Below are 26,178 nucleotides of genomic sequence, written 5' to 3'. Positions count from 1 at the left end.
GCGTGCGTGTGTGTGTGTTGCACTTTCTTTTAGAGGTATTATTTTCAGATTCTTTCATCTACCTTTGGAAAATTAAATTTGGTTCCAGTCTAGAGAGGCTTTCCATGGTATTTGGCTACAATTAATCTTTTTGTCCGCTGGAAAGTTGAATTTTTATCCTGATGTAAATATGTTAACCTTTTGTATGTGTATTTAAAACATACTGAAGTATCTGCTTGGATCTTTTAGAAGCAAGCATCTCTCAAAGTGAATGGGACGACAGCAAGGAAAAGACTCGGGAAAACTTTTTATGGCGCACAGCAAGCATTTAACCTGCAGGCTCCGTAAGAATCAGAAGAAGGCCCCGACGACCACCGTGGGCCCTTGAAAGGAGGCTGACCCTTGAAAGAAGGGCCCTTGAAAGAAGGATACGCCCATAGTTAGCTCGTCAAGGATGTTTTTGAGGTAATATTTTGCACCCAACGCGCTCCCAGAAAACGGCCCCGGGCGCTCAGGCCAGACACCCCCAGCAGCGGGGCGGCCATTTTGCCCCCAGGCCAGCCGGGCGCGAGGCCCACATCCCCTCCGCGGCGCTTCGCGGCAGCAAACGCTTAGAAAAAACGAATATCGGGATAAAACGCTGGCTCCCCATTCAGCGAGGCAATACCCGGGCCGCCCCGCGGGCCTGGGCCGCCGCCATTTCCGTGCGGCGGGGGGCGGAGCTGGGCCGCGCCGAGCCTGGCGATGGCGGCAGCGGGCTCGGGATCGCGATCGCTGCCCGCTGCGGCGGCGCGGCTAGGCCGCTCCATGGCGGCCGCCCCAGCGGCTCGCCTGGAGAGCGTGCGGGCAGTGACGGGTCTGCTCCGGGAGGCGCAGCCCAGGTAGCGGGCAGGAGGGGCCGGTGGCCGCCACGTGGGCCGGGGGAGGGAGCTCCGGGGATCGGGGGGGGCCGGGGAGGACCCTGCCGCCTGCTCCGAGCTCTGGGGGTTCGTCTCTTGGAAAGCGGGGTCAGCTTTGGCGTGATCTGTCGCTGCTCCTCTGGGGTCCCATGGTCGCAGGACACACGATAGCAGTTGTCCTTCAAGGCTCCTGTGAGAGTGGCAGCTGCTAGGGCCAAGATGCAGCTGCTAGTGGCAAAATGCATCCTGGAGGGATGAGTAGGTGTAATTAGAGAGTGGTAAGGTGCTCCTGTAGTAGTTTCATCCTGCTCAGCTGCAGCCCAGGCATGACCTTTGGGGTGAGGATGGTCTCTGTAGGCTCCTTACTGTGCAGCAGGGCAGGCTTGATTGGGAGGAAAGGTGGATGTGCCTTGTAACTTTCAGTGAAAACATACTGTTACTGGAGAAAGCAAGAAGCTGATGTGGAGCATTGCTGTTCCTTTGAGGTCAGGGTTGGATGTTTGCAGTGCTATGCAACGCTGTTAGCTTTAGCAGAGTTCTTTGGACGTGTAGAGGTTCAGGTGTGACTGTGCTTCTAATAGTGGTTTCAGCTCTTTCTGGAAGGTAGGAGGCTGCACAGGTTGGTGTGGAGCTCATGCTCAGTCCTTGTAACAGTAGTTGAAGGCTGTAACATGTAGAAGGTTTGATCTCTTCTTTCCTAACTTAGTATAAAATTGTATTGTTATTAATTCCCGGTACAATTTCTGTTGATTAAATAAATACACATTTAGAAGTTGCATGTGTGTGTGCAGAGGTTATACTTAGAACCACTCGCTTGTGGTCTCTTCCCAAAGGGGAAGTCCCTTTGGTTTTCTTGTCTATTTCTCTGGGGAGACAGAAGGACCTGTGCAAATTTTGGGCTTATGCACTGATGCTTTCCCTGCCTGTTTCTTGCCTTCTTCCTTGAAACTTCTGCAGCCACCTTTGACAGAAGAGTAGATAGCCCCCAAATAGCCAAGTTCTTTGGGTACAGGTGGTCAGGTTGAAGAGAGACACTGTAATTGCTCTTCCAAGAGGCAATTGCATCCCACAGGATGTGACAGAATAGACATGAGAACAACTTGGGAAATACAGTGGGAAATGTTGTTGGCGCTATTGAACTAGAAAGAACAATCCAGTGGCCGCTTGGTACTTGGGATGTTCAGTGGTAATCCTTTTGTTACTATGGAATTGATAAATCTTCAGCGCTTGTGGTAACAAAATAATAATAATAATAATAATAATAAAAAGTGAATGCCAGTGGTTTGTAATTCAGAAGCAAATACAGGAAGGAAAATAATGTCCCAGCTATGAGACTGCTGTGTGGAATTCAGCTGAACTCAAGTCTCCTGTGTGCTTCACTTGGGACTTCAAGCGCCTTTAAGCAGATGACTCGATTTCTTTGTTTCTCTAGAATCATAAAATATCCGAGTTGGAAGGAACCCACAAGGATCATCGAGTCCAACTCCTAGGTCCCTAAAGGACCACCACAAAAAACCGCCACTGTCTCTCCTTGCTGATATGTGATAATCCACATCTATGTTCACAGTGAGGACAGGTGATTCCTTGTGTACATCTCATTTGCTCTGTTAAGACAGGCAAAAATTTCATCTTTGTGTTTAATTGGAACACCTAAACTGTTGCTCTGTATTAATTGAAATTTTTCTGTTTCAGTCTAATATTAAGAGAAAATTTGTCACAACATCTTGAAACCTTTGTGATCCAATATCTGATCCAAACTGTCATTTTTCTAGGTAACTTTCTAACAAGAGTAGAAACTTTTCCAGGATCAGAATGACTTTAGGTTGTGCTTTCAACAGAAGAAAGTGTTGCTAGAACACGCACTGAAGTACTTGCAGCTTTTTTTTGTGTTTTACCCTTTGGTTTGTTTGGTTTTGTTTCTGTTTTATCTGTTTAAAATAATTGAATGTTGTATACTAGTATGCATCTTGCCATGACTACTGATTTCTTTATTTTGATGTTGTGTCAGGAAATGACCCTTTTCAAGTGATAATCCAACAGGTGGTACAGACAAATATAAAGGAAACTGCAATCAGACTAAGAATTTTCCTATGTTAAAATAATCTCAGTGTTGTATCTAAGTTCTGTATGACATCGTCACTCAACAGAGAAAACATGGCTTTTGAGTGTTTGGGACAGGACCCAGTTGGTTCTGCTTTACCAAACTGTAGCTCTTCTAATGTGTAGAAGAAAGTGTCTGTGCATTTATCATGTGTACTTTGGTACACCAGCCACTTAATCTTCTTGTGGCGTGCATATTTGTGATGAAGTGTCAGGAGCCACAGCACTTTTTGTAAGTGGAAGGTTCGAGTCCTGTGATGTCTTTATATCTTAAAAGCCAAACCAAATTCCAAACCTCCTTTCTGGTTATGTAAGTTCTGTTTACGACTGAGGGCCAGGTCTGCTTTTGGTCTTTCTTGTGCCATTCTATTTCCCCTCAATATTACTCCTTTGAAAAATATAACTTTTTTTTCCCCTATAGATAATCCTCACTGATACTGTGTTGTGGTTTTGTTGTGGTACTGTTGATTCTCTTTGTGTCTTTTTTTAAGTAGCTGGAGATAGTGTAAGGGTATTGGTCTTGATCCACTGTGAGGTGTTAGTGTAAAATAAGTATTTCTTGTAGATCGGATGTTTTAGTAATTTAATATTTACGTATGTGATTTGGTTTATGGAAGTGTAATCACTTTTGATAAAGGATAGATACACTTTCTAGTTGTGTGAAGGTGAGGATATCTGGGGGAGAAGCAGAACCCAGGTAATACTGTATCATCTTGTTTGATCAAGAAATTTTAAAGTTCTTTAGGAATGGTGTTGTGTTCTGTGTGAACATACTTTGTTTAATATTACTTTCCTTTTTATCTTACTTTCTTCTGTCCTTAGCGTAGGAGTTACTTCTCAACCTTATGTCTTAGAACCTGTCTTCCCGTTTTGATCTTGAGCACTATGCAGGTCTGCTTAAGCTTCGAGGAAGCTGCAACTGGATTTCCTTCCCCCCTTTCCCCAGTCAAAAGTATTGGATGAGTAAATTCATGGTACTGATACAGGTGTGGCTTCTTTTCACCAGCAGGCTATATCAAAAATGCCTTATCAATGGTTTTGATGGGTTGTCCTCATCTCCTTTATGAACATAAAATGAGGGGAAAGAGTATGTGGATAGCTGCACTTGGGAAATGTACACGCCTGTGTGACAGACCTGCAGACGTGCGTGTTAGTCATGGGAATCTGGTGAATTGAACTGTTAGGTGCTTCAGCATCTCTCTCATCCATTCACATTGTTGTCATTGTTGTTATGGTTTTGTACTGTTATCTTAAGTCTTGATATTTTAAGTAGTGGTGTAGTATTTTTTGTGTTGAGGTAGTTGTCTGCTGAAGTAGAGAGTGGGCTTTCCCTCTAGACTTTGATTTACACTCTTCAGAATGATGGCTAGTGCAGACACCTGCTTTTGTCAAGACTTCTTGCTGTGGAGAAATTTATGGCAGACTATTATAATGAAGCTTCTGGTACATTTTTTTCTTTTGAAACATCTAGTGCTAGTAGCTGCATTTGCTAGTTAAAACAATTCCTGATACTTAGAACAATATGCAGTGTCATGTGTAATCAAGCAAGCTATATACAGAGACTTTTTGTTTGTTTCTGTGGTTCCGAAGTGGTGTTGGAAAGCTGTGAGAAATACTAAGGCAACAGCATTAATTCTAAGCCTTAGTATTAATCATATTAGTATTAGTAGTATTAATACAAAGTCTTTTCCTAAAAAGGCTAGTGGGATGATTGTGAACACATTCTTTGTGCTTTCCACTTGAAGGATCTTGTTATGCTAAGGATAGTTACATATTGTTGCAGAAATACCTTAGTGTTAAGAACAAGAAATATAACTGACATAATATGATCCTTTTTGGTGGCAGAGCAGTTCTTGTGCTTACTACAAATTTGTTTATTTCAGAGAAACGGCAGAAGAAAGTATATTTCAGGATCTTCTCAAAATCCTGACCAAAGCCTTGAATGAAATTGAACAGGCCTACAAGGACTCCTGTGAACTGCTGGATTTAGACACCTGTCTGTTGCTTGTAGCAGAATGCTTCAGATGTCTGAGGAATGCCTGTGTTGAGTGTGCCAAGAATCAAGATGTCATGAGGTACAGTTTTGATCCATTTTAACCCGTACAAAATTATAACCGTCTGATGTTTGTGTAGTTTTATGTAGAGATTCTTATTTTATACTGCTGTGTTAGTTGATTTATTAACTGGTATTTCCTGTTTGATTCAATCACTTGAAATGAAATATGCAAGTAACAAAAATAGCTGACCTATTTGTAGGTCAGAGTCTGGGGCACTGATGAATGATAGAAGGAAGCATTTGTGTTCTTAGTATGGGTTGATTATGCAAATGATATAAACCTTTCATAAGTTTCACTGTAGAACTGTACATTTTTCTCATTCTTGTCATTATTTTTTGGGGGGTAATGTAATGAATAAGTAAGCAGTCTTAATTGTCAGTTACAGGATTAGTATTTTTTCTAAGTACATATAGATCAGTCTAGTACCCATGGCGAAGTACACTATGTAGAACTCTACATTTCAACCCTCACAAGTGTACAGTTAATGTCAATGCTAATAAGTCAGACAGCTTAAATTATTCAGGCTCTCATTTTTATTTTTATTTTTATTTTTATTTTTTTTTGCCTGGGCCTGCTATAACATTGAAGGGATGCTTGGGATACAGCTAGCTGTCATAACTGAAAACCTGGTAGTCTACCTGCTATTCAAAAGAAACTCTAAAACCAACCAACCAATCAAAACCAAAACACAGACCTGTTTCAAATTTGCTAGTTCATGAAGAACTGGAATACAGTCATAAAATGTAATTTCTTGGGACTTCTCAAATTTTATTGAGCTAAATAAAATTTAACTGGGACATGGGACAAAGTTCCAGCTTCTGTGCTGGGGCAGAATCTTTGTTAATGCCATAGAAGTTGCAGGGCTGTTTGTAGAAAGCATTAGTTTTAGAATAAGTTAAATCTGAGTTCAGGCTCGTACATGTTTGCTTCTGGCAGTCCTAGCACTTGTAATCATGTTGTGGATCAAGAAACTGATCTGACAGAAAATATATTTGTTATTTTTTGGTGGGTGGTTGTTCAGCCAGCCTGGATTCCTTATTTGTAAAGTATTGTAGTTCCTTAATCACTCACCTTAACAAAAGAGAGAGAACAGAATTACATGTCTGGGAGGTAGTAGAATTGTCCTTTTCAGTAGCATGACAAGTACAACCCATTAATGGGTCTAATTTTAACTTTCTAATGGAATTCAGATATTAAACCTGCTTCCAAACAGAAATGTGTTCTGCACTGGTAATACCCGTAGTGCTTACTTACCCTCTCTAAGCAGTTAGCATAGCCTTGCACATTTAGGAAGCTGGATGCTAATAACAGCAGTTCCCTTTAATTTGCAGGAGGCCTGTGTGTATAGAAAGTTCTGATGATGTTTGTAGCAGTGATTGGCTTTGTAGGTCACTCTTTGGGTACTGTTTTGGTTTTGTAGTAAGGTAATGGTGTATGCACCACAGTGGCTGCTCTGAGCTAACAACATATTGGCCATATGTTTGTGCTGATTTTAAACAGTTGCAAATGCACAGCTTGTTTAAGGATTAAATATCTTGAACGATTAAAAGTTGTGAATGGAAGAAAAATTATGTGCCTTTGATTTTGAAGTGTGCAACATTCAGATATTCAAAAAAAGAAAAACTACAAATTTTTTTGACCAAAATCAAAACTGATTCTTTATTGGAAAGAATGTGATGATTGTAGACACATGGGTTGTTTAATAACTTTGAAACTACTGGGGAATATGAAGCTTTGTTCCTTCCAGTTTCTCTGTTTTGCATGCTATGAAGAAATTTGGGGTCTGAAGGAATGGGAAATGTTTTGATTTTAATGGATTGTACATATACTGGTGTGCATGTATGTGTTTGATATCTATAAATGCATCCTTGGTTTCCTTTCTGTCGTAGAGCATAATGGGAAAGATAATTTGTTTGTCTAACAAACATCTGCAGAAGACAAATAATTATTCTGCATTCATCTGTGATGATGTGATATTTTTGCAGTAACTTTTGCATGCCTGGGTGTGGAGGTTTGGCAGAAATAGTATTATGAAGTTTCAGTCACTCTATCTTGACTGATCTCTTCTCAAACAGCTTAACTACTAAAGTACACAAGTGAGTTAAAAGCTGAAACTCCATCCATTTATAATGTATTTTTTGACTTTTTTTTTTAACCCCTGTTGCATGTACATTCTGACATACACATTGTCTACCTCCAGGATTGCTGATTTTTGGCTGCAGAATTATTTTGTCATTGTTGATTCCAACTGGCCTCACTTCTGGCAGGCTGTAAATTAGTTTATATTTACTGTCACCCTGTGTTTCTTATTAGAGCAAGGATAAAGGATTACTTCATCTTCCTTGCTTCCTGCCCAGGGTTTTGTATGTTTCCCTGTGAATTGACCCCGTTTGTTTGATAGCAGTCACCAATCACTTCTTAAGGGTTTTTAAGTACCTGCAGTTTATTACTAAATAGCATATATCATGGCTTTCCTTGGATGCTAGAACTTCAAACAAACAAAACTGTTTAAATTACAGGAATAAACTGCTAGGTGTTAATATTGGATTTAGAAGAATAGCAAAATCTGAAGGGAAGAGTACTTAAGTCTGAATGTGTTGTGTCCAAAATTGTTAGTGTGCAGTCTGATGAAGTCAAATATACATCAATAGCCTCAAGTTTTCCCACTATTCAATAAAGAGTGTCTTCTGAAGGTTCAGTGGGGGATTAGTGCATCATTCCATAGAAGAAGAACGCCAGCATGAGAGGGTAGGTGATGGGCTTTTTGTGTGGCTTTTCCTAAAATTTACTCTTGCTTTTTACTGCAACACTAAATGAACTCAGGTTTCATTGAGGAAGCAATTATGTCTGGACTGATCATTGTTCATTGGCAGCTGTTGGTCCGGGAGCTGAATGTTGTAGTTATCCATAAGGATATGTGAAAGCTCAAAATAAATATATAAGCTTTTGATTGTGTTTGTTTCCTATTCTTTAAAAGTTATAAAAATTCAAGTATGGCATCTCTTCTTTAACTACTTGTATTGGATATAGAACTGTAATCACATAATATAGTTGCTATGGATTTCAAAGCAATTCATATTTTGTGCCTTCCCTCCATTGGTTATCATTAGAATGTACCTTACTTAGAGATAATACATAAACTGAGGCAACCAGGAATAGTGTATTACGTCTGAATTATTTTGAATGGTGATATTGTGAAAATGTGAAAACTTACTCTTTTCTAGATGTTCTTTCTCTAATGTATTCTTAGAAAGGCATGGAGAAGTCTTAAGAACTGAGAAAGGATACAAATCTTCTATCTTAAAGAAAACAAGATATTTAACACCAGACTGTAGAAGTCTGAAACAAAATGTAAACCAGTTCCTTTCACTTCTGATGGCAGTATTCTGGCCACTGATACAGTCAGACCCAGTAGGAAAAACTCTTTAATATTTCAGAATTTCTGAAGATGTTAAAAACTTGATAGTAACTAAAGTGAAGAGGATTTTTGCTTTTTTGGGTTATAATTCATATGAAATGTTCTTTATTTTTTCAAATTTTATAACAGGAACTTGGGTCTCATTACTACATCCGTCCGTTTGATCAAACTGCTTGATGGAATACAAATCAAAGAAGAACCGTTACTGACTGGTAAGGCTGTAGATTTTGTTAAATACATCTGCACTGTATTTTTTATGTGGAAAGTCATGTGGTGGTATGATGTCACCTTACTTTTTTTTTCATAAGCAAACTCAATTGTTTCTTGAACTGCAACATGCTAATTCTGTTTTTCCTTTCTTTCTTCCTTAATCTGGGTGGTGGAATAGAAAGGCAAAGGTGTGTGTGCATAGTTGGTATTTCAATATTGATTAAAAAGTGGGCCTTCTGTTATGCTACTTGAAAAAAAAATCTCAGCCCCAGATATTTTTTCCTTTTATTCTTTTCTTTTTCTTCCCCAGACTAATTCCATTGCATTTTCCCTCAGCTGTTCCCTGTAGATTGTTAAAGATTTGTGGAAACTTCGTTACCCAGGATATTTGAACTAGGAAAAGGCAAAGTTCCTATAGAACCTCCATTCAAAATATATTCTGTTTTGCGGTTTCTTTATTTGATTTGTGCACATACTGAAATAAGGAAATGTTCCTTTTTTTATTTTGATGGCACTTGAAATAGTTGATATGATTCCAGGAAACAAATCTTGGCTGTGAGGTTTGTTGTTATTATTTTTGTTTGTTTTCATTTATGTACTGTTTGCTGGGTGGCCAGGGTAATAGCTGCCAAGAATTAAATACCGATTTGAGTACTATTTACATGTCCTTAGTGGATGAGTTTTTTTGGCTTTGTTTTTTTCATTCATATAGTGAATAAAAAATGTCTTAGTACCCTTTTTGCCTAATGCCGGTTATTACTAGTGATTTCTACAAAACTCATTTCACCAAAAATTAAGGCATTTTCAGTATTTCTTTTCATGTTCTGCGTTTCTCTGTGTGGGTATGTTAAGCTTGATATAGGGCATTGGATCACACTTTACTGTCTTGGACCCCCTTTGCCATCTGTGTTTGCAGAGAGTAGGAAACATTTGGTTTCTCTTGCTGCTTTTATTTCTCTTCACTGCTGTTACATGGGAGAGGTTTTTACTGGGTTCCTGTTGCTGCTTTTCTATAATTTTGTGAAAGCGAAACTACAGAATGAAATTAGAGTAACCTGCTGTTGAACAACTTTATGAATCTGGGGAAGTTCAGGATATTGTTTTTCCTTTTGCTACTATATTTGGCTCAAAATGAAGCCTTTCAGGCATGTAATGGCATTGTGCTTAAGCCATGTTCACTCCTTCATCCATTGCTGCAATCCTTCTTCCAGGGGCAGACTGGTAATGCAAGCACAGTCCTTCAGTGGAGGAGGACAAGGACTAAATCCTCTGGATGGCAGGAGTGTTTGCTCGATGAATGTGAAGAGGAGGAGTGACTCTCAAGCTGTGTCACAGAGTCAGTCTTGCCCAGGAAAAGGCATGAAGGCCAAGAGTGTCCTGACAAACGATTGTGAACCCCTTTGTAGACCAGTAGGAGAAAAGGAAAAGTGATAGGAACTAGGTAGCTGGTATTGCCCAGCATGAAATTGTCTGTAGTATGGTCATTGACAGCAGTAAGATTGAAAGGCTGTCCTGGAGAATTGGACTTCCCACCTTCAGCTTATTCACAGCATCAGGAGTTGTAGTGTGGAATCAGTGGTTCCTCACAGCATCTGGAGGAGAGTGGGATGTACCTTTTGTTGGGTACTTACATGGCATGAGGTTTTCCCCTCAGTTTTGTGGCAGCTGATGCCTCCATGATGAGCTATTGTATGGACATGTGCTGTTCCCTTTCTGTTGGGATCTGAGCAAGCAGCAGTGAATGGTATTCAGCAGAAAAGAGGGGGAAAAACACAGCAACTTGAGTAACTGCTTCAGACGCCTTTTCCTAGCTAGAGGATGTTTTAAAACATTTTTAACACCACTGAGAACTAGGGGGTGGGAAATTGACCAGAAGGTTGTTAACAATAATTCCATAAAAAAGTGTTTTGTGGCTGTTACACTACATAGCCATTCAACGTAGGATTTATATGACAAAATGAGTTTGAATTACAACTAATTTTTGATATATTGACCCCAAATAGTTGGTTCATGTGATACCGTATGTAGTATTGATCTTGTTGGGAAATATCTGTAATGAGCTTTAGGCACTACCTTAATCTCCTTCCATTGGGTGTGCTTCAGAAGTTAACGGTTATATTCAACAGTGGATTATTAGCTATACATTCAAAAAATGTGGTAAATTCTGAAATTGGACTTCGAAAACATTGTTGAAACAAGAAACCCATGAAATTAGTGTTACTGTATTTATTAACTATATTTCTGCTTCATCGTTCTTCTCCTTGTATTTCATGTGGGGAAATAAGGTCACAAGGCAAAGAGTCCCATGTATATTTTGTTCTAGCAGATAATAAGGTGTTAAGCAGAACATTTCAAGTTGTTCATCTGGGTATGTGTCCTGTTTCTTTGTTTAAATTGGTGCTTGAATCTGATGATCAATCTTCATGTCTGTTTATATCCTTAAGGTCTTTTAAAAACCTTCAAGTTGCTTCCATAGCAACAGTCTACATAAAATAAAAGGATAAAGAAGTAATTCTGTGTTGCAGAGTGAACAACACTAAGTAAAGTTTCAGTTTGTTCTGTGTGAAAACTTCCCAAACCATGTCATTGTAGGCTAAATACATTTGAACTTCCAACTTTATTGTATTTATGAAGAAGAGAGATTGAAAAATCTTGATGCAGACTGAAAAAATATTTTAACCTGATCTGTGATTTGTTTTCACTCTTTTATCCATTGGTAACCATTAAGTCTCTGAGTGGTATGGTAATTTTTGAAGGAAATTTCAATATATTTACAATTTATGATGGATAAAAAAAGAAATGAAATAAAGTATATATATGCCTTGGCTAGTACTGTAACCAGTGTGGTGGTTCTCAGGGAGGGGAAGAAATGCCTGTTAGGATGATATATTAGTGATCAAAGCAGCAAAAAATAGGAGATGCACCACAACGAGCTATGATTAAAAAATTTCTAAGATTTGTTCAATTAAATCTAGACTTCTTTACACCTTCTCTGCTAGGAAAAAAACCCTTATTTTTATAAAATAACTTATTTTTAATAGTTTATCTTAAGCCCACTTATGATATACATGGTTAATATTCATTATCTTTACTGAGACAACCCTGCCGCAAATTTTCAGCTGTATTGGGTTTATGTGGTGAGGGCTTGGTAGCAGGGGGGTGCAGGGGTGGCCTCTGTGAGCAGAGCCCAGCAGCTTCTCCATTTCAGATCAGAGCCAGTTCCACGCAGCTCCGAAGGGACCTGCTGCTGGCCAGAACCAAGCTAATGAGTGATGTTAGTTGTGCATCTGTGGGAGCAGATTGGATAAAGGGAAAAAACTACTGGGCTACAGCAGCTGGGAGAGAAGAGTGAGAAGCAGCCCTGCAGCCCCCAAGGTCAGTGCAGAAGGAGGGCAGGAGGTGCTCCAGGGACTGGAGCAGAAGTTCCCCTGCGGCCTGTGGAGAGGCCCCTGGTGGAGCAGGCTGTCCCCCTGCAATTCATGGGTCCCACATGCAGCAGATCTACACGCTGCAGCCCATAGAGGAGCCCCCGGTGGAACAGGTGGATGTGGCCTGGAGGAGGCTGTGGCCTATGAAGAGCCCCCACAGGAGCAGGCCCCGGGCCGGAGCTGCAGCCCGTGGAGAGGAACCCATGCAGGAGCAGAGGATCTGGGGGGAGCTGCTGCCTGTGGGGACCCGTGCTGGAGCAGTTTGCTCCTGGGGGATGGACCCCGTGGTACAGAGCCATGTTGGAGCAGTTCTTGAAGAGCTGCTACCTGTGGGATGCCACCGCAGGATCAGTTTGGGAAGGACGGAATCCCATGGGAGGGACCCCACGTGGAGCAGGGGAAGGGAGTGACCGTGAAGGAGTGGTGGATATGCAGTGTTAGGGACTGATCGCAGCCCCCATTCCCCTGTGCCACTCAGGGGATGGAGGTAGAAGAGGGTGGATGAGGAGGGAGGGGAGGAGTTAGTTTGCTTTTATTTTCTCGCTGCTCTAATCTGTTAGTGATAGGCAATAAATTCCATTAATCTCCCTACGTTGAGTCTGGTTTGCTTGTGACAGTAACTGATGAGTGATCTCCCTGTCCTTTTCTCAACTTTTGAGCCCTTTTCCATTGTATTTTCTCCCCATCTTCCTTTGAGGAGGTACAGTGAGAGATCAGTTGTGGTGGAGTTCAGCTGCCCAGAAGGGTAAAACCACGACACCGGTGCATCACATTCTTTTTCTTCAGTAAAAACCTAGATAAATTCCTGTATGCTTGTAATGTACTTCTTCTGTCCAGATGTGGAAAAAGATGTACATGTTACGCCATTGAGGCAATGGGCCAGAAAAACTGAAGGTAAATTAGTATGTCTTTCCTGGAGTAACTCTCTAAGGCCTCAGATAGTCTAAAAATAACTAGTTAATTCCTCAATATGGCACATAAAGATAATCCAGTTCCACCTGTGAGCCAACCATCCCTGTAATAATTCTTCTTTCTTTTTAATACGTATACTAAAAGAGCATTTTTAGACCTTTCACTTACAGTGTTGCTTACAGATAGCTGATTGTTGCCATTCTTCCATTGTTCTTACTTCCTAATCTTGTTTACTTTTGTGAGAAACACTCCGTAGCCAATAACTTAGGCTCAGGCGAGGATCTCAGTGAAGTAGTGATTTATTTGTGATTGCAATGGCGGGCGTCCCACAAGCAGGAGCGCACCTACTGGTTCCAAAACACAGTTTATGTACTTTTTGATGACAGGACCCTCCCCTGTTTCCCCACTGAGTGGGTAATCCAGGTTCACGATCTATCTGATGCTTCACAGACAATGCCTGGCCTTCAGTTGCTGGCCTGTTAAATTTCAGATTTCTTTTGACTTTTTTACTGTTTGAAGTGGTAATGTTTCTTCACTTATCTGACTTGACTTAACACTGTGATTTTCACCTAATTGTCGTAAGGAGTCTGGTTGTCTGCATTTTACAAGGTCACCTGCTAAGTTTTCTTACCACTGCAAGCATATCTCAATACCCCATTCCTTACCTTTAAACAATGTAACTCTGCAAAAACAACATTTTTATTACCACAATTCCCCCCTTTTCTTTTTTTTTATAAGTTGTTGATTTTTGCAAAACTTTAAGGTGTAATTTGGTAGATTTCTTCTTCTTCTTCACCTTCTTTGCTTTCTATCTCCTCTAATATCATCACCTTATCTGAGTAAGGTGGTAGCTTCATGGTCACTTGTTTCAATAGTGCAGTTTCAGTTAACCACTGTACTAGTCCTTTTACACAGGGGGTAATGCAACAACCAACGGCTGACAAAACTCCTGCTACTACGATCAAGGATGTAACTATGCCTAATTTTTCTGCCAATTCACTGGCAAGGGTGGTAAACCCTCGCAATGCTCTAGTTACTATGCCATCCGGGGCAGTATTGTTGGGTATAAAAGTGCAGCAATGGTTGCTTAGTGTTACACACACTCACCCACCCACCCACCCACCCACACCCCCCCCCCCCACACCCTCCTTTCTCCACAAGCATCATATCTAATGCTCTTCTGTTTTCCCAAGCCATTTTGCTGGTGGCATTTAGTTGTTCAGCGATTCCTCTTATCGCATCCCTTGTATGACTTATGAATCTCTGCTGATTATAATAAATATAAGTAATCCAATCCACATTCTTATTGATTGTTACCCACCAGAACAGTGACTCAAACCCTGCAGCAATTTGATTCCTGGCTTTATGTTCATCAGGAACTCCTCTAGGCACCCCAATAGAATCTATGTACACTCTATCATCAAATGATACTCCTAAGCTTCTTTTACTTCTTCTGGGTATTTGTGATGTTTCTCTTTCAAATGCCAGGGTGAAGGGTATAGCTAATTGAACAAGTGCACAAGTGCCTCCCCAGTTAGATGGCAGGATGGACCGTAAGATCTTCCCTCCACAGTACCACCAGAGATCTGCCCTGGGGATCTCAAGTCTTGAGCAGTTTCCCATCAAGTCCTTGGTAGCATTCAAGGTCCTCGTGCACAAGGCAAATTCTCCCAGATGCCAGGTAGCACTCACACCCTGCCGTGAGAGGCAAGCTGTATGGTTTTCTATAGCTGTAGAGAATGCAGGGGGAACCCTGATATTGCTATCACGCAAGGAAGGGAACAACAAAGAGAGAGACTTACAGGCCTCATTTCCCCAGGCAGTCTTTTCTTGGTACAGTGCAATCATCCATCGCATCCCCTGGGAATCCTTGGTCCACTCCAATGGGCAGGGCACTATCTGGGCAATCGGTCGTCCCGAGGCACAAGCATAGCAATCGCTATGGTTGAGACTCTGGACAGTATATTTGACCCATGCTATCCAGGCATTCACATCCCCATACCCTGTTTCAATCTCAAATGTTTGAACTGCCGCATTTCAAAGAGGGCCTCCTGTTTTCTCTCCTGTTTTCTCCTTGAGTTTCTCCCTTTCTCTGATGGCAATAGAGGATCGTTTCCATACAGCTATTCTCAATCTGGCTGTTGGGTCTCTACCAGTTATTTGTTCTCTGCTCAACTGTCATCAAGCATTTAAATCTCCACAAGCTAACACCTCACAAGCATCAAACATGACAGATTGTGGTACATAACCCTCTGTCACATTCACCCATATTTTTACGGGGTATCCTGTCTTACTATTATCTGGTCATGCCTTTTCCAAGTTGCCAATTAACCAAGGCTTTTTTTGAGGCCTACAATCACTAAAAACAAAATTAATAATTGATTTTTCCCTGTCATTATTTTTAAACCTTAGGTTTCCAAATAATTATCAATACAAAGAATAAGATATACACTACTACCATAACAAACTCCCCTTGGGAGCACTTCAATTCACTAGAGGTCTGTCCTTTCTCTCAATCACAAGTCATACTCATTAGTTACCTGTGAAAATAAAAGGTTAGTTTACAATTGCAAGCTCTTATCCCGCTCAGAGTCCACTATGAGATTTTTCTCTTCGATTTCAGCTTCCAACAAGTCTTCTGTAGGAACAGCTTCCCAGGTACTAGGGTCAACGGATGCCTTCACTCGAGTATAGCGAGTCCAACCTTTTTCCGCAGTTCCTATGGCTGTTTCAGTGGTTAGTAGTACTTGGAAGTGTCCTTCCCATTCAGGCCGGAGTTGATCCTTTCCAGGTCTGAATCAGGACCCAATTTCCCACGGGTCCTGAGAAATGACAAAGAAGAGGACAACCCCAGAATACAGTTCTTAAGAAAACTCTCTCGTTTCGAATTGTGGTATCTCATCCCTTCTGCCCAGATAGGGTAATCCGAACAGCATCTCATACGGTGAAATTCCTATATCGTTTCTTGGTGCTGTTTGAACCTGTAGGAGTGCTAAAGGTAAGCATTTTACCCAAGGAAGTTGGGTTTCTAACACTAATTTGGTTAATTGCTTCTTTAATGTCTGGTTCATTCGCTTTGCCTTCCCAGAAGAGGAGGGGTGCCAGGGGGTGTAAAAATCCCACTCAATCTCTAAGGCCTGCATTAACCCTTGCAGTACTTGTGAAGTGAAATGACTTCCTTGATCTGAATCAATGTTTTCAGCTATCCCATATCTAGGGACTATTTGCTCCAGTGATAACCTTAGCCACCGTGTTCGCAGTGGCAGATACTGAGGGGAAAGCTTACACCCATCCAGTCACGTGGTCAATTAGGACAAACAAGTACTTACGTTATACGCTGAGCTGGTGGAAGGGGATGGGGAGCAGAATGTGGCCCTCATAATCCACGAGGAAATGGTTGGCGACCTGCTACAGCGCTTGGATGTATGCAAGTCGATGGGGCCGGATGGGATCCACCCGAGGGTACTGAGAGAACTGGCGGAGGAGCTGGCCATGCCACTTTCCATCATTTATCAGCAGTCCTGGCTATCAGGGGAGGTCCCAGTCGACTGGCAGCTAGCAAACGTGATGCCCATCTACAAGAAGGGCTGGAGTGTAGACCCCGGGGAACTATAGGCCTGTTAGTTTGACCTCAGTGCCAGGGAAGCTCATGGAGCAGATTATCTTGAGTGTCATCACGCGACACTTACAGGGCAACCAGGTGATCAGGCCCAGTCAGCATGGGTTTATGAAAGGCAGGTCCTGCTTGACGAACCTGATCTCCTTCTATGACAAAGTGACATGCTTAGTGGATGAGGGAAAGGCTGTGGATGTGGTCTATCTTGACTTCAGTAAGGCCTTTGATACTGTTTCCCACAACATTCTCCTCAAGAAACTGGCTGCTCGGGGCTTGGACTGGCATATGCTTCGTTGGGTTAAAAACTGGCTGGGTAGCTGGACCCAAAGAGTCGTGGTGAATGGAGCCAAATCCAGTTGGAGGCCGGTCACTAGTGGAGTCCCTCAGGGCTCAGTACTAGGGCCAGTCCTCTTTAATATCTTTATCAATGATCTGGATGAGGGGATTGAGTGCACCCTCAGTAAGTTTGCAGATGACACCAAGTTAGGTGCATGTGTTGATCTGCACGAGGGCAGGAAGGCTCTGCAGGAGGATCTGGATAGGCTGGACCGACGGGCTGAGGCCAACTGTATGAAGTTCAACAAGGCCAAGTGCCAGGTCCTGCACCTGGGGCACAACAACTCCAAGCAGAGCTACAGGCTGGGAGATGAGTGGTTGGAAAGCTGCCTGGCAAAGAAGGACCTGGGAGTATTGGTTGATAGTCGGCTGAATATGAGCCAGCAGTGTGCTCAGGTGGCCAAGAAGGCCAACAGCATCCTGGCTTGTATAAGAAGCAGTGTGGCCAGCAGGGCTAGGGAAGTGATTGTCCCCCTCTACTCGGCTCTGGTGAGGCCACACCTCGAGTACTGTGTTCAGTTTTGGGCCCCTCACTACAAGAAGGACATGGAGGTGCTCGAGAGAGTCCAGAGAAGGTCAGCAAAGCTGGTGAGGGGTCTGGAGAACAAGTCTTATGGGGAGTGGCTGAGGGAGCTGGGATTGTTCAGCCTGGAGAAGAGGAGGCTCAGGGGCGACCTTATTGCTCTCTATAGGTACATTAAAAGAGGCTGTAGCGAGGTGGGGATTGGTCTATTCTCCCACGTGCCTGGTGACAGGACAAGGGGGAATGGGCTAAAGTTGCGCCAGGGGAGGTTTAGGTTGGATATGAGGAAGAACTTCTTTACCAAAAGGGTTGTTATGCATAGGAATGGGCTGCCCAGGGAAGTGGTTGAGTCACCATCCCTGGAGGTCTTTAAAAGACGTTTAGATGTTGACCTTAGTGATATGGTTTAGTGGAGGACTTGTTAGTGTTAGGTCAGAGGTTGGACTAGGTGATCTTGTAGGTCTCTTCCAACCTAGACGATTCTGTGATTCTGTGAATCTGTAAGTCTCCCTGCTTTAGGTAACTCAGTAAAGTCTACCTATATACTTTGGAAAGGTCTAATCCCTGGCTCCCGTCCCACTCTAGGTGTGTTACAGATGACCTTTTTATTTACCTTTTGACATATGGTACATTCTCTGCATATTTACTTCACTAAAGTGTATATTCCTACACAGACATACTTTCTTAGCACAACATCACATGTTGCTTGCACCTCCCAATGACTCTCTTGATGCAAAACGATTAATATTTGCCTCATTGGTGCTTTATTCAGCATTTCTCTCCCATCAGGGAGTATCCATTTTCCTTCAGACTTTGTGGCTCCTGATTCCTTTAAAAAAACAAAACCCTTTCTCTTAAAACTTTTTAGTTCTTTCTTAGGTTTCAACAATTCTCTGAATCCTCTTTGGATTTATTCTTCGTTTTTCCTCAGACATTAGATGCCTTATATACTTGACTTCTTTTTCTACATATTGTAATTTATTTTTCAATACTCCCAAGCCCTGCTTTCCCAGAAAGTTGAATAGCTTGTTAGTAGCTTCCTTCACAACTGTTTTCTCCTGTCCTGACAATAAAAGATCATCCACATATTTGTAACAGTCATAGCTCCTCGGGAGGTTGGAATTGCCCCAAAATCTGTTCTAGAACTTTGCCCAAATAAATCGGTGGCCCTGTAAACCCCCTGAGATAAAACTGTCCATATGTATTGTTGCTTCCGCCCCATTTCAGGGTCTTTCCAATCAGAGGTGAATATATCTTTGCTCTCAGGGCCTGAGAGCACTCCATTAATAACATTGTTATTCCAGTCTAACAATTTACTATTTGAATGCCCAATTTCATCATCAAATCCCTTCCCAACAAGTTAGTCCCTGCCTTGGGTACATACAATAATTGCCCAGAGATCATTTTATCCCCTAGTCTCAGCTTGGTATCCCCCAAAGGTGGCACTGTTATCCCAGCCCCTTCTACCCCCATCACTTTTTAAGGTTTCATTAGTTAATTTAATCCCTGATACTTTACAGGCCAGTAATGACCTAGCTGCCCCAGTGTATTGGGTTCAATGGCAAGGTTCAGGGGGTGGCTGCAGTGGCAACCCCCACGAGGAGAATCCAGAAGCCTCCCCGTGGCAGATAAGGGACAATTTCATCCGGCCCCAGAGGGGCCCACCGCTGCCCAGAGCCAAGCCATGAGCAACACAGTCTGTGCCTCTGTGAGAGCACATCCACGAAAACGAACAAAAACCTGCTGCTCAACAGCAGCTGGGAGAGCGAGGAGTGAGAAACCTCCCCGCAGACACCAAAGTCAGCACAGAAGGAGGGGGTGGAGGCGCTCCAGGTGCCGGAGCCGAAGCCCCCTGCGGCCTGTGGAGAGGCCCCTGGTGGAGCAGGCTGCCCCCCCTGCCCCCCCCTTCTCGATACTTGGGAAACTGACCAAACACCACAGCAAATATATCAAAACTTCTAGACTGTTACTTAGATAATGCCTACATCCTCTTTCCCTGCTCATTCAACTTCAAACAGCTCTGTCAAACACTACATACCACACCTTCAATAACCCTTTTTAATACTTCTTTCTATCTTTCTCCAGTCTGTACTTTCACCAAAGTCTCAGTCATTGGCCAACTTAATTCCATACCTTTCTCCCTCCAGGATGCTGAAACAACATATCAGTATAACATATTTCATCCCATTTTCCTTCTCTCCTCCTTCTTCCACTCCGGATATTCCTACCTGAAGGAATTTAAACTTAAACTTAAAACATCCCATCAAAGCCTGTCCCTGCTAGGATTCAGGCAGCAACACAGGTAGCTTTCCTTGCCTGCCATTCCTTCATCTCTCTTCCCCTGTTTTCCATCCTGGCCCTGACTCCTCCTGAAGATTTTCTTCCTCTTTCTCCAACCCTCTGCCTCACTACCTGCTACACTGTCAATACCATTAGTTTCACTCTCTGCTTTTCCTTCTCATCTCCCCTCTTGACACACACGTTCAGGGCCTCCCACAGGAGGGCCCCCCAGTGACTGTTCACTACATCCCCCCACCTTCTGGAGCTTTTTCTATGTATCTTGCCAGGCTTTAATCACAAAATGAACTTTCAAGAGCCCTTGGGATACCGGGTCCTCAGGATTCATCCTCAAGTACTTTCTCATTCTGACCCAAGTCTCTCATATGATTTCTGTGTTGCACACTATTATTATTCCAGCCAGGATTGGCAAGTGGTTATTTCTGCCCTGCCAGTATTACCCCTGGTCCTGGAGGATGAGCTCTTTCCCATTTTTGTATAGCAGCTCTCCACCTGATCATTCCCATTTCTTTCCCTGTAAACAACATATTTATATACATAATTCCCCCCCCAAGAGTATAAGTCAGGTCCTAGGAACTGGTCCAATAGTTCAGCTAGCCTGTTGGGGTCCTCAGTTAAAGACTTCATCTCCTTAAAACTCCTAACCTCTCTGCTGGTAAGGCGGGGGGGGAAGTTCACCTAAGAGGATACACAGTTAGTGTTAGTACTGTTAGTAACAGGGAAGGCAAAATTCTCAATATCTCTTCTACCTTGTTCTAATTCTTACCGGAGCCTAGAGTACGCTCTTCTCTAGGGACAGCGTTAATTGCAGTCCCTGTCTCCCTTCCTGGAGCGACTGCTGCTGCCTCCGGTGCAATATTAGGATTATAGGGAGCATAACTCGGCTCCTTCTCTGAAAAAAAAAAAGGAATCTTATTGTTTACATACAAATTTAAAGCCTGAATTTTCATCAGACCCATATTTTGGCCAAAATACTGCTGTTTCCTTAATTGGTTCTTTTGTCCAGACTGATACACAATATTTAACCATTATTATTTTTTTTTTAATCATCTCCTCTAATTTTGAGATTCTTTTTCCAATTTCTTATCATTCTTCAAGAAGAACTGTCAGTAGGCACTCTCCCAGGGATATATCTGCCTGTTCCCTGGAACTCATATTTTCCCATTTTTCCTAGCCCTTGTCAGTGTGCTTCTACAGAAATTTCCCTCCTGCAGGGTACCACACGCTAACGTTCCAGTTCTGGAAAATGGGGGTGTACTGCGAAGCACTTCCCCGTGCAAGGGCTACCGCACACCTATGAGTTTACCAGATTCCCTGGTGTACTGCCAAGCACTTCCCTGTGCAAGGGCTTACCGTACTCCAAATTTCCCGAGACTTTTCCTTTCTCTCTCTTATCTCATGCTTCGTCCGTCTCCAGCCGCGCCCCTCGCGGAGCTATGGAACCGCGGATTAGGACCCCACACTCGTACAAAAGTACGTCTCAATCACACGTCACACAGAGTCTCACCCGACCCCCAAGGCAATACTTAATATTTCTTACCTTGGTCTGTGCACAGAGTTACCGGATCAATTCTTAAAACCCGGAGTGCCTACCTTCTTCCCTTCCCCACTACTTCACGGATCCTGCCTCTTTAATCAGTCTCGGGCCCTCTGTCAGCTCTCCGCAGAACCGCCACCATTGATGCACAGGACCGCTGAAATCAGCAGGGCATGCCTTCCTGCTGCTGCGGTGGTGAGGCTCCCCAGTAGGTGACTGGATCCCGGACGAGCCCCCAAATTGTGAGAAACACTCCGTAGCCAATAACTTAGGCTCAGGCGAGGATCTCAGTGAAGTAGTGATTTATTTGTGATTGCAATGGCGGGCGTCCCACAAGCAGGAGCGCACCTACTAGTTCCAAAACACAGTTTATGTACTTTTTGATGACAGGACCCTCCCCTGTTTCCCCACTGGAGTTGGTAATCCAGGTTCACAATCTATCTGATGCTTCACAGACAATGCCTGGCCTTCAGTTGCTGGCTTGTTAAATTTCAGATTTCTTTTGACTTTTTTACTGTTTGAAGTGGTAATGTTTCTTCACTTATCTGACTTGACTTAACACTGTGATTTTCACCTAATTGTCCTAAGGAGTCTGGTTGTCTGCATTTTACAAGGTCACCTGCTAAGTTTTCTTACCACTGCAAGCATATCTCAATACCCCATTCCTTACCTTTAAACAATGTAACTCTGCAAAAACATTTTTATTCCCACACTTTTAGTTGCACTCCATAGCCTAATTTGTCTTGTATTTCCTTAAATTACACAGTTGTAATTTGTGTTGATCAATTTATATTTTGTTGCAATTGGAGAAGGGAAACTTCTTTAAGTAGTAGCAAGCACAGTGAAATCCAACAATTAGATGAGTGTAGGGAGTTGCAGGGCAAGGACGCTAAACAACTGTTCAGTGATTTGTAGCCCTTCTATGTAGGGTCAAGACAGATCCGTGTCAGATAAGTCACACATACTTGTAACTGTGCTGTTTTCTTACTGCTCTGGCAGTCCTTCCTCCTTCTCTCTTAGAGACAGAACTTCCTAGTCATGCAGAGAGAAATGGAAGTGATGTATTTCATCGGCAGTATCTGAAAACTGGTCCTTGGTGTTCTTAAAACTATATGCAATGAGCTTAGGAAGTGGGAGATTGTGTAAGGTGGCACTTAACTTTTTAGATTGTGAAGCTTGGGACGTTGCTGGTGGGAAGACAGATGAGATAACAAATGTTGCCCTCCTGTTCCCAGTTGAGAATTAATTTGAATAGTGATTGAAAATACAGGAACTATACTTACTTGTGGAAATTCTGTATGCAAGAGGGTCCATTTGTTTCCTGATTAACTGATCTGAGACATGATCTTCCAAGAAATAGGTAATAAATTCTTTAAATTTTTACTAAATATTCTTGTGAAAAAATATCTCTACAGAGTATAGGTTTAGTAGCATTTCCATAGTACCCTCTCCACATCTCTTTTGTTTTATTTATTTATTTATCTTTAAAAATAGCTTCATCATAACAAGCTTTTTTCTGCTGTGGGTACAAAGACCAAGAACACTAGCCAGAAGAGCAGGCTGATGAAGCTGCCAGATGAACTTTAACTGAACTTAAGCAGACCCAGATCTCTTAAGAGCTAAGAACTAGTTCAGTATGTTAGGGATTGCAGCAGACATAGGAAATATCCTTGTCAGAAGCCCAGATAGAAAATCTCCTTCACTTCATAGCATGTGTCGTGGTTTGGTTAGGAGACTTTTTTTTCCTTTTTCCTATGGCAAATCTTAAAACTTTCCAATAAAATCTAGCAGACCTGTGGGAAGGTATATTGAGGTTTGTCAGGATGATGTATCTTCAGATTCCAGAGTGAAGTCTGGATGTAGGATTCATCTCTGAAATCTGGGAAAAAAGGGATTTTTTTTTTGTTTTGTTTCTCCTGGATAAATTGCAGTGAGGGCACGCCTGTTTTGAAGCAAACTTACGTTCAATAGGCTGATCCTTTCAGTGACTTTTTTTTTTTTGACAGAATGTGCTTTAATCTTATTGTTTGTAAATACCTTTCACCACTTCAAAATATTGCAGATGCTGAAGAACGTGCTTTGAATTCCAACCTAATTGCCTAAAAGTATTTAACTGCCAAAATACTTTGCTGTCCTCTTGGATGAAAAGGCACTGCCTGATTGCTACCCTGTGAGGGACAATTTGTTGTGCAAGTTCTCTGAATGAGCTGATTGTACTTGGAACAGAACTGCGTGTAACAGCACTGTGTCAGCCACTGAGCAATGCTGCACTGTTCGTGTGTGCCTGAGAGAGGTGCTCTGAGCCTTAGACCTGCATTCCTCATTTCCAGGCTGATGGTGATGCTCGGGCTAGCTTTAAACCAAGTAGCATAGGTATTGTTATTGGTATGCTGAGTTGATGCCATGCCTCGAAGTTTGTACGGATCTTAACCAACCAGCGTTTTTTGCATAAACATGCATTAACAGGAGAGTATTAACAGCAGTTGCCATGGGTACACCTGGAGAGTTCTGTCAAAATCTGTGTCCAGATGTGTTAGCTGTAGTACGAAGGTTTGCTTGCTCATCTTAATGTCACATCCAGAAATGCAGGGTAAATTATAGTGGATGATGAGGTCGGATCCTTGTACAGGAATTTGTCTTTGCTTCCAAGTTTCTGAAAAGCACTCAGATGTAGCTAAGCTGCTATAGCTGCTCTATTCAGAACAGCACTTAAAACATTCCTGTAAAGACAGTGATGAAAGACGACTCTATGTAGACTTTTAATACTGCACTTACTATAGTAACTTGAGCATTTTCTGGTAGGAGGTTTAGCAATATGACTATAAAATGTCTAACACCTGTTGACACCTCTATTCTTGAGGGTAGGTGTGGGGGAAATACAGAATATCTTGTTTGAAATGGTTTTAAAGTACCCTCAAATGCCACATACTTGCAGGGGAACTCTAAAGAAATGTTTCTTGCTTTGAGCAGAAGAGAAGGCCTGTGGTGCTGTTCAGGTAAAGACCACCACACTGAATCTGAAACCTTTGGTGTGTGAGCTCTTTTTTTTTTTTTTTTAGTTTTGTTTTGGTGTTTTGTTTGTTTGTTTGTTTGTTTTTTTCCCCTCTGCCTGCCACCAGCATTTATAATTGTTTGGGTTCAGCTTCAGCCAATGTTCTTTCAGTGCTCAGAGTGATTTGGACCTGATCAGTCATCATATGTATTTTCTTTCATTTAATCAAAAAAAACAGTTGCTCTTGACCCATTGCTGCCTTTTGGGTTCGTCATAGTGTAGGAAGAAAGTGCGTTGGAAAGTACTTTAGTATGTTTTAATCTGTCAGTGCTGAAGAGAACTACTTTGCAGAATAAATGGCAATAAGTAACCTTTGAGTTTGGAACACTGTAGAAATTAAAGCATCGCTCCTTTATAGATTAAAAAAAAAAAAACAAATGCATAAGGGCGTGTGTGCTAGAAGAATAAGTAGTAATGTAACCTAGGCTATATATAGCTCCCAGGTGCATTATTTCTTGCAAAAGCCAGATGGGATGGAAGGATTTCATCTTTAGTGAAATAACAAAACAAAACCCTTTTCCTGAGGTCTGCAGAAAGAGAACGTCACACTATTGAGCAAGAGAGATTTGACTTCTTTGTAATCAAAGAATTTCTGTGTAATTTCTTTATAAAGGTGAGGACATGTTGTGTTAAAACACCACTTAATTATAAGGTGTACAAGTCCAAGTAGGATGGAAAACCCTGTTGACATTTAGTTATGAGGGATCCTTAGAAAAAAGTGGGGAAGGGGAGATCAAAAATTCCCATGAGCTGCACTGGATATCTTATCCTTTTTTAAAAAGTTTTTAAATGTGTGAGAAACACTCCGTAGCCAATAACTTAGGCTCAGGCGAGGATCTCAGTGAAGTAGTAATTTATTCGCGATTGCAATGGCGGGCACCCCACAAGCAGGAGAGCGCACCTACTAGTTCCAAAACACAGTTTATATACTTTTTGATGACAGGACCCTCCCCTGTTTCCCCACTGGAGTGGGTAATCCAGGTTCACAATCTATCTGATGCTTCACAGACAATGCCTGGCCTTCAGTTGCTGGCCTGTTTTTGAGATGGTAATGTTTTCTCCCCTTATCTGGCTTGACTTAACATAGTGATTTTCACCTGATTGCTCTAAGGAGTCTGGTTGTCTGCATTTTAGGAGGTCACCTGCTGAGCTTTCTTATCACTGTAAGCATATCTCAATACCACATTCCTTCCTTCTATACAATGTAACACTGCAAAAACAACATTTCTATTCCCACAATTCCCCCCTTTTCTCTTTTTATAATTTGTTGATTTTTGCAAAATTTTTCTCTAAGATGTAATCTGGTAGATGTCTTCCTCTTCTTCACTTTCTTTGCTTTCCATTTCCTCTAATATCATCATCTTATCTGAGTAGGGTGGTGGATCCATGGTCATTTGTTTCAAAAGTGCAGTTTCAATTAACCGCTGGACAAGTCCCCTTACACAGGGGATAATGCAACAACCAATGGCTGTCAAAACTCCTGCTACTACAATCAAGGATGTAAATATGGACACTACCATCCCTTTCCATTTACCAAACCAAGATTTCAACCATCCTGTGATGGAAGTGTCTGCTCCTGAGTTTTCTGCCAATTCATTGGCAAGGGTGGTAAGCCCTTGCAATGCTCTAGTTACTGTGCCATCCAGGGCAGTATTGTTAGGGATAAAAGTACAACAACGGTTGCCCAGCATCACCCACACACCACCTTTCTCCACAAGCATCATATCTAATGTTATTCTGTTTTCCCAAGCCATTTTGCTGGTGGCATTTAGTTGTTCAGCGATTCCTCTTATCGCATCTCTTGTATAGTTTA

General features: G+C 42.1%; 1 protein-coding gene across 6 annotated transcripts in view; it reads left to right on the top strand.

Moving 5' to 3' along the window:
• The first annotated feature begins 288 nt into the window (after positions 1-288).
• ATXN10 (ataxin 10) overlaps positions 289-26,178 on the top strand; it is a 124,949-nt gene continuing 99,059 nt past the window's right edge. For 4 of the 6 annotated variants that reach the window (XM_048046884.2, XM_048046887.2, XM_048046885.2 and 1 more), the window contains exons 1-3: positions 572-860; positions 4,862-5,053; positions 8,583-8,665. In XM_048046884.2, the coding sequence (XP_047902841.2) occupies positions 724-860; positions 4,862-5,053; positions 8,583-8,665 (412 nt within the window). In that variant the 5' untranslated portion in view covers positions 572-723. Of the gene's footprint in view, positions 445-571; positions 861-4,861; positions 5,054-8,582; positions 8,666-26,178 lie in introns of those variants that run through there. The other 2 variants (XM_048046886.2, XM_048046888.2) reach the window with 2 other exon arrangements.

This window comes from Anser cygnoides, chromosome 1 (genome assembly GCF_040182565.1).
Source record: "Anser cygnoides isolate HZ-2024a breed goose chromosome 1, Taihu_goose_T2T_genome, whole genome shotgun sequence".
Classification (NCBI taxonomy): domain Eukaryota; kingdom Metazoa; phylum Chordata; class Aves; order Anseriformes; family Anatidae; genus Anser; species Anser cygnoides.
Note: the sequence above shows the minus strand (reverse complement) of the source record. Positions and strands in the feature narration are given on the sequence as shown.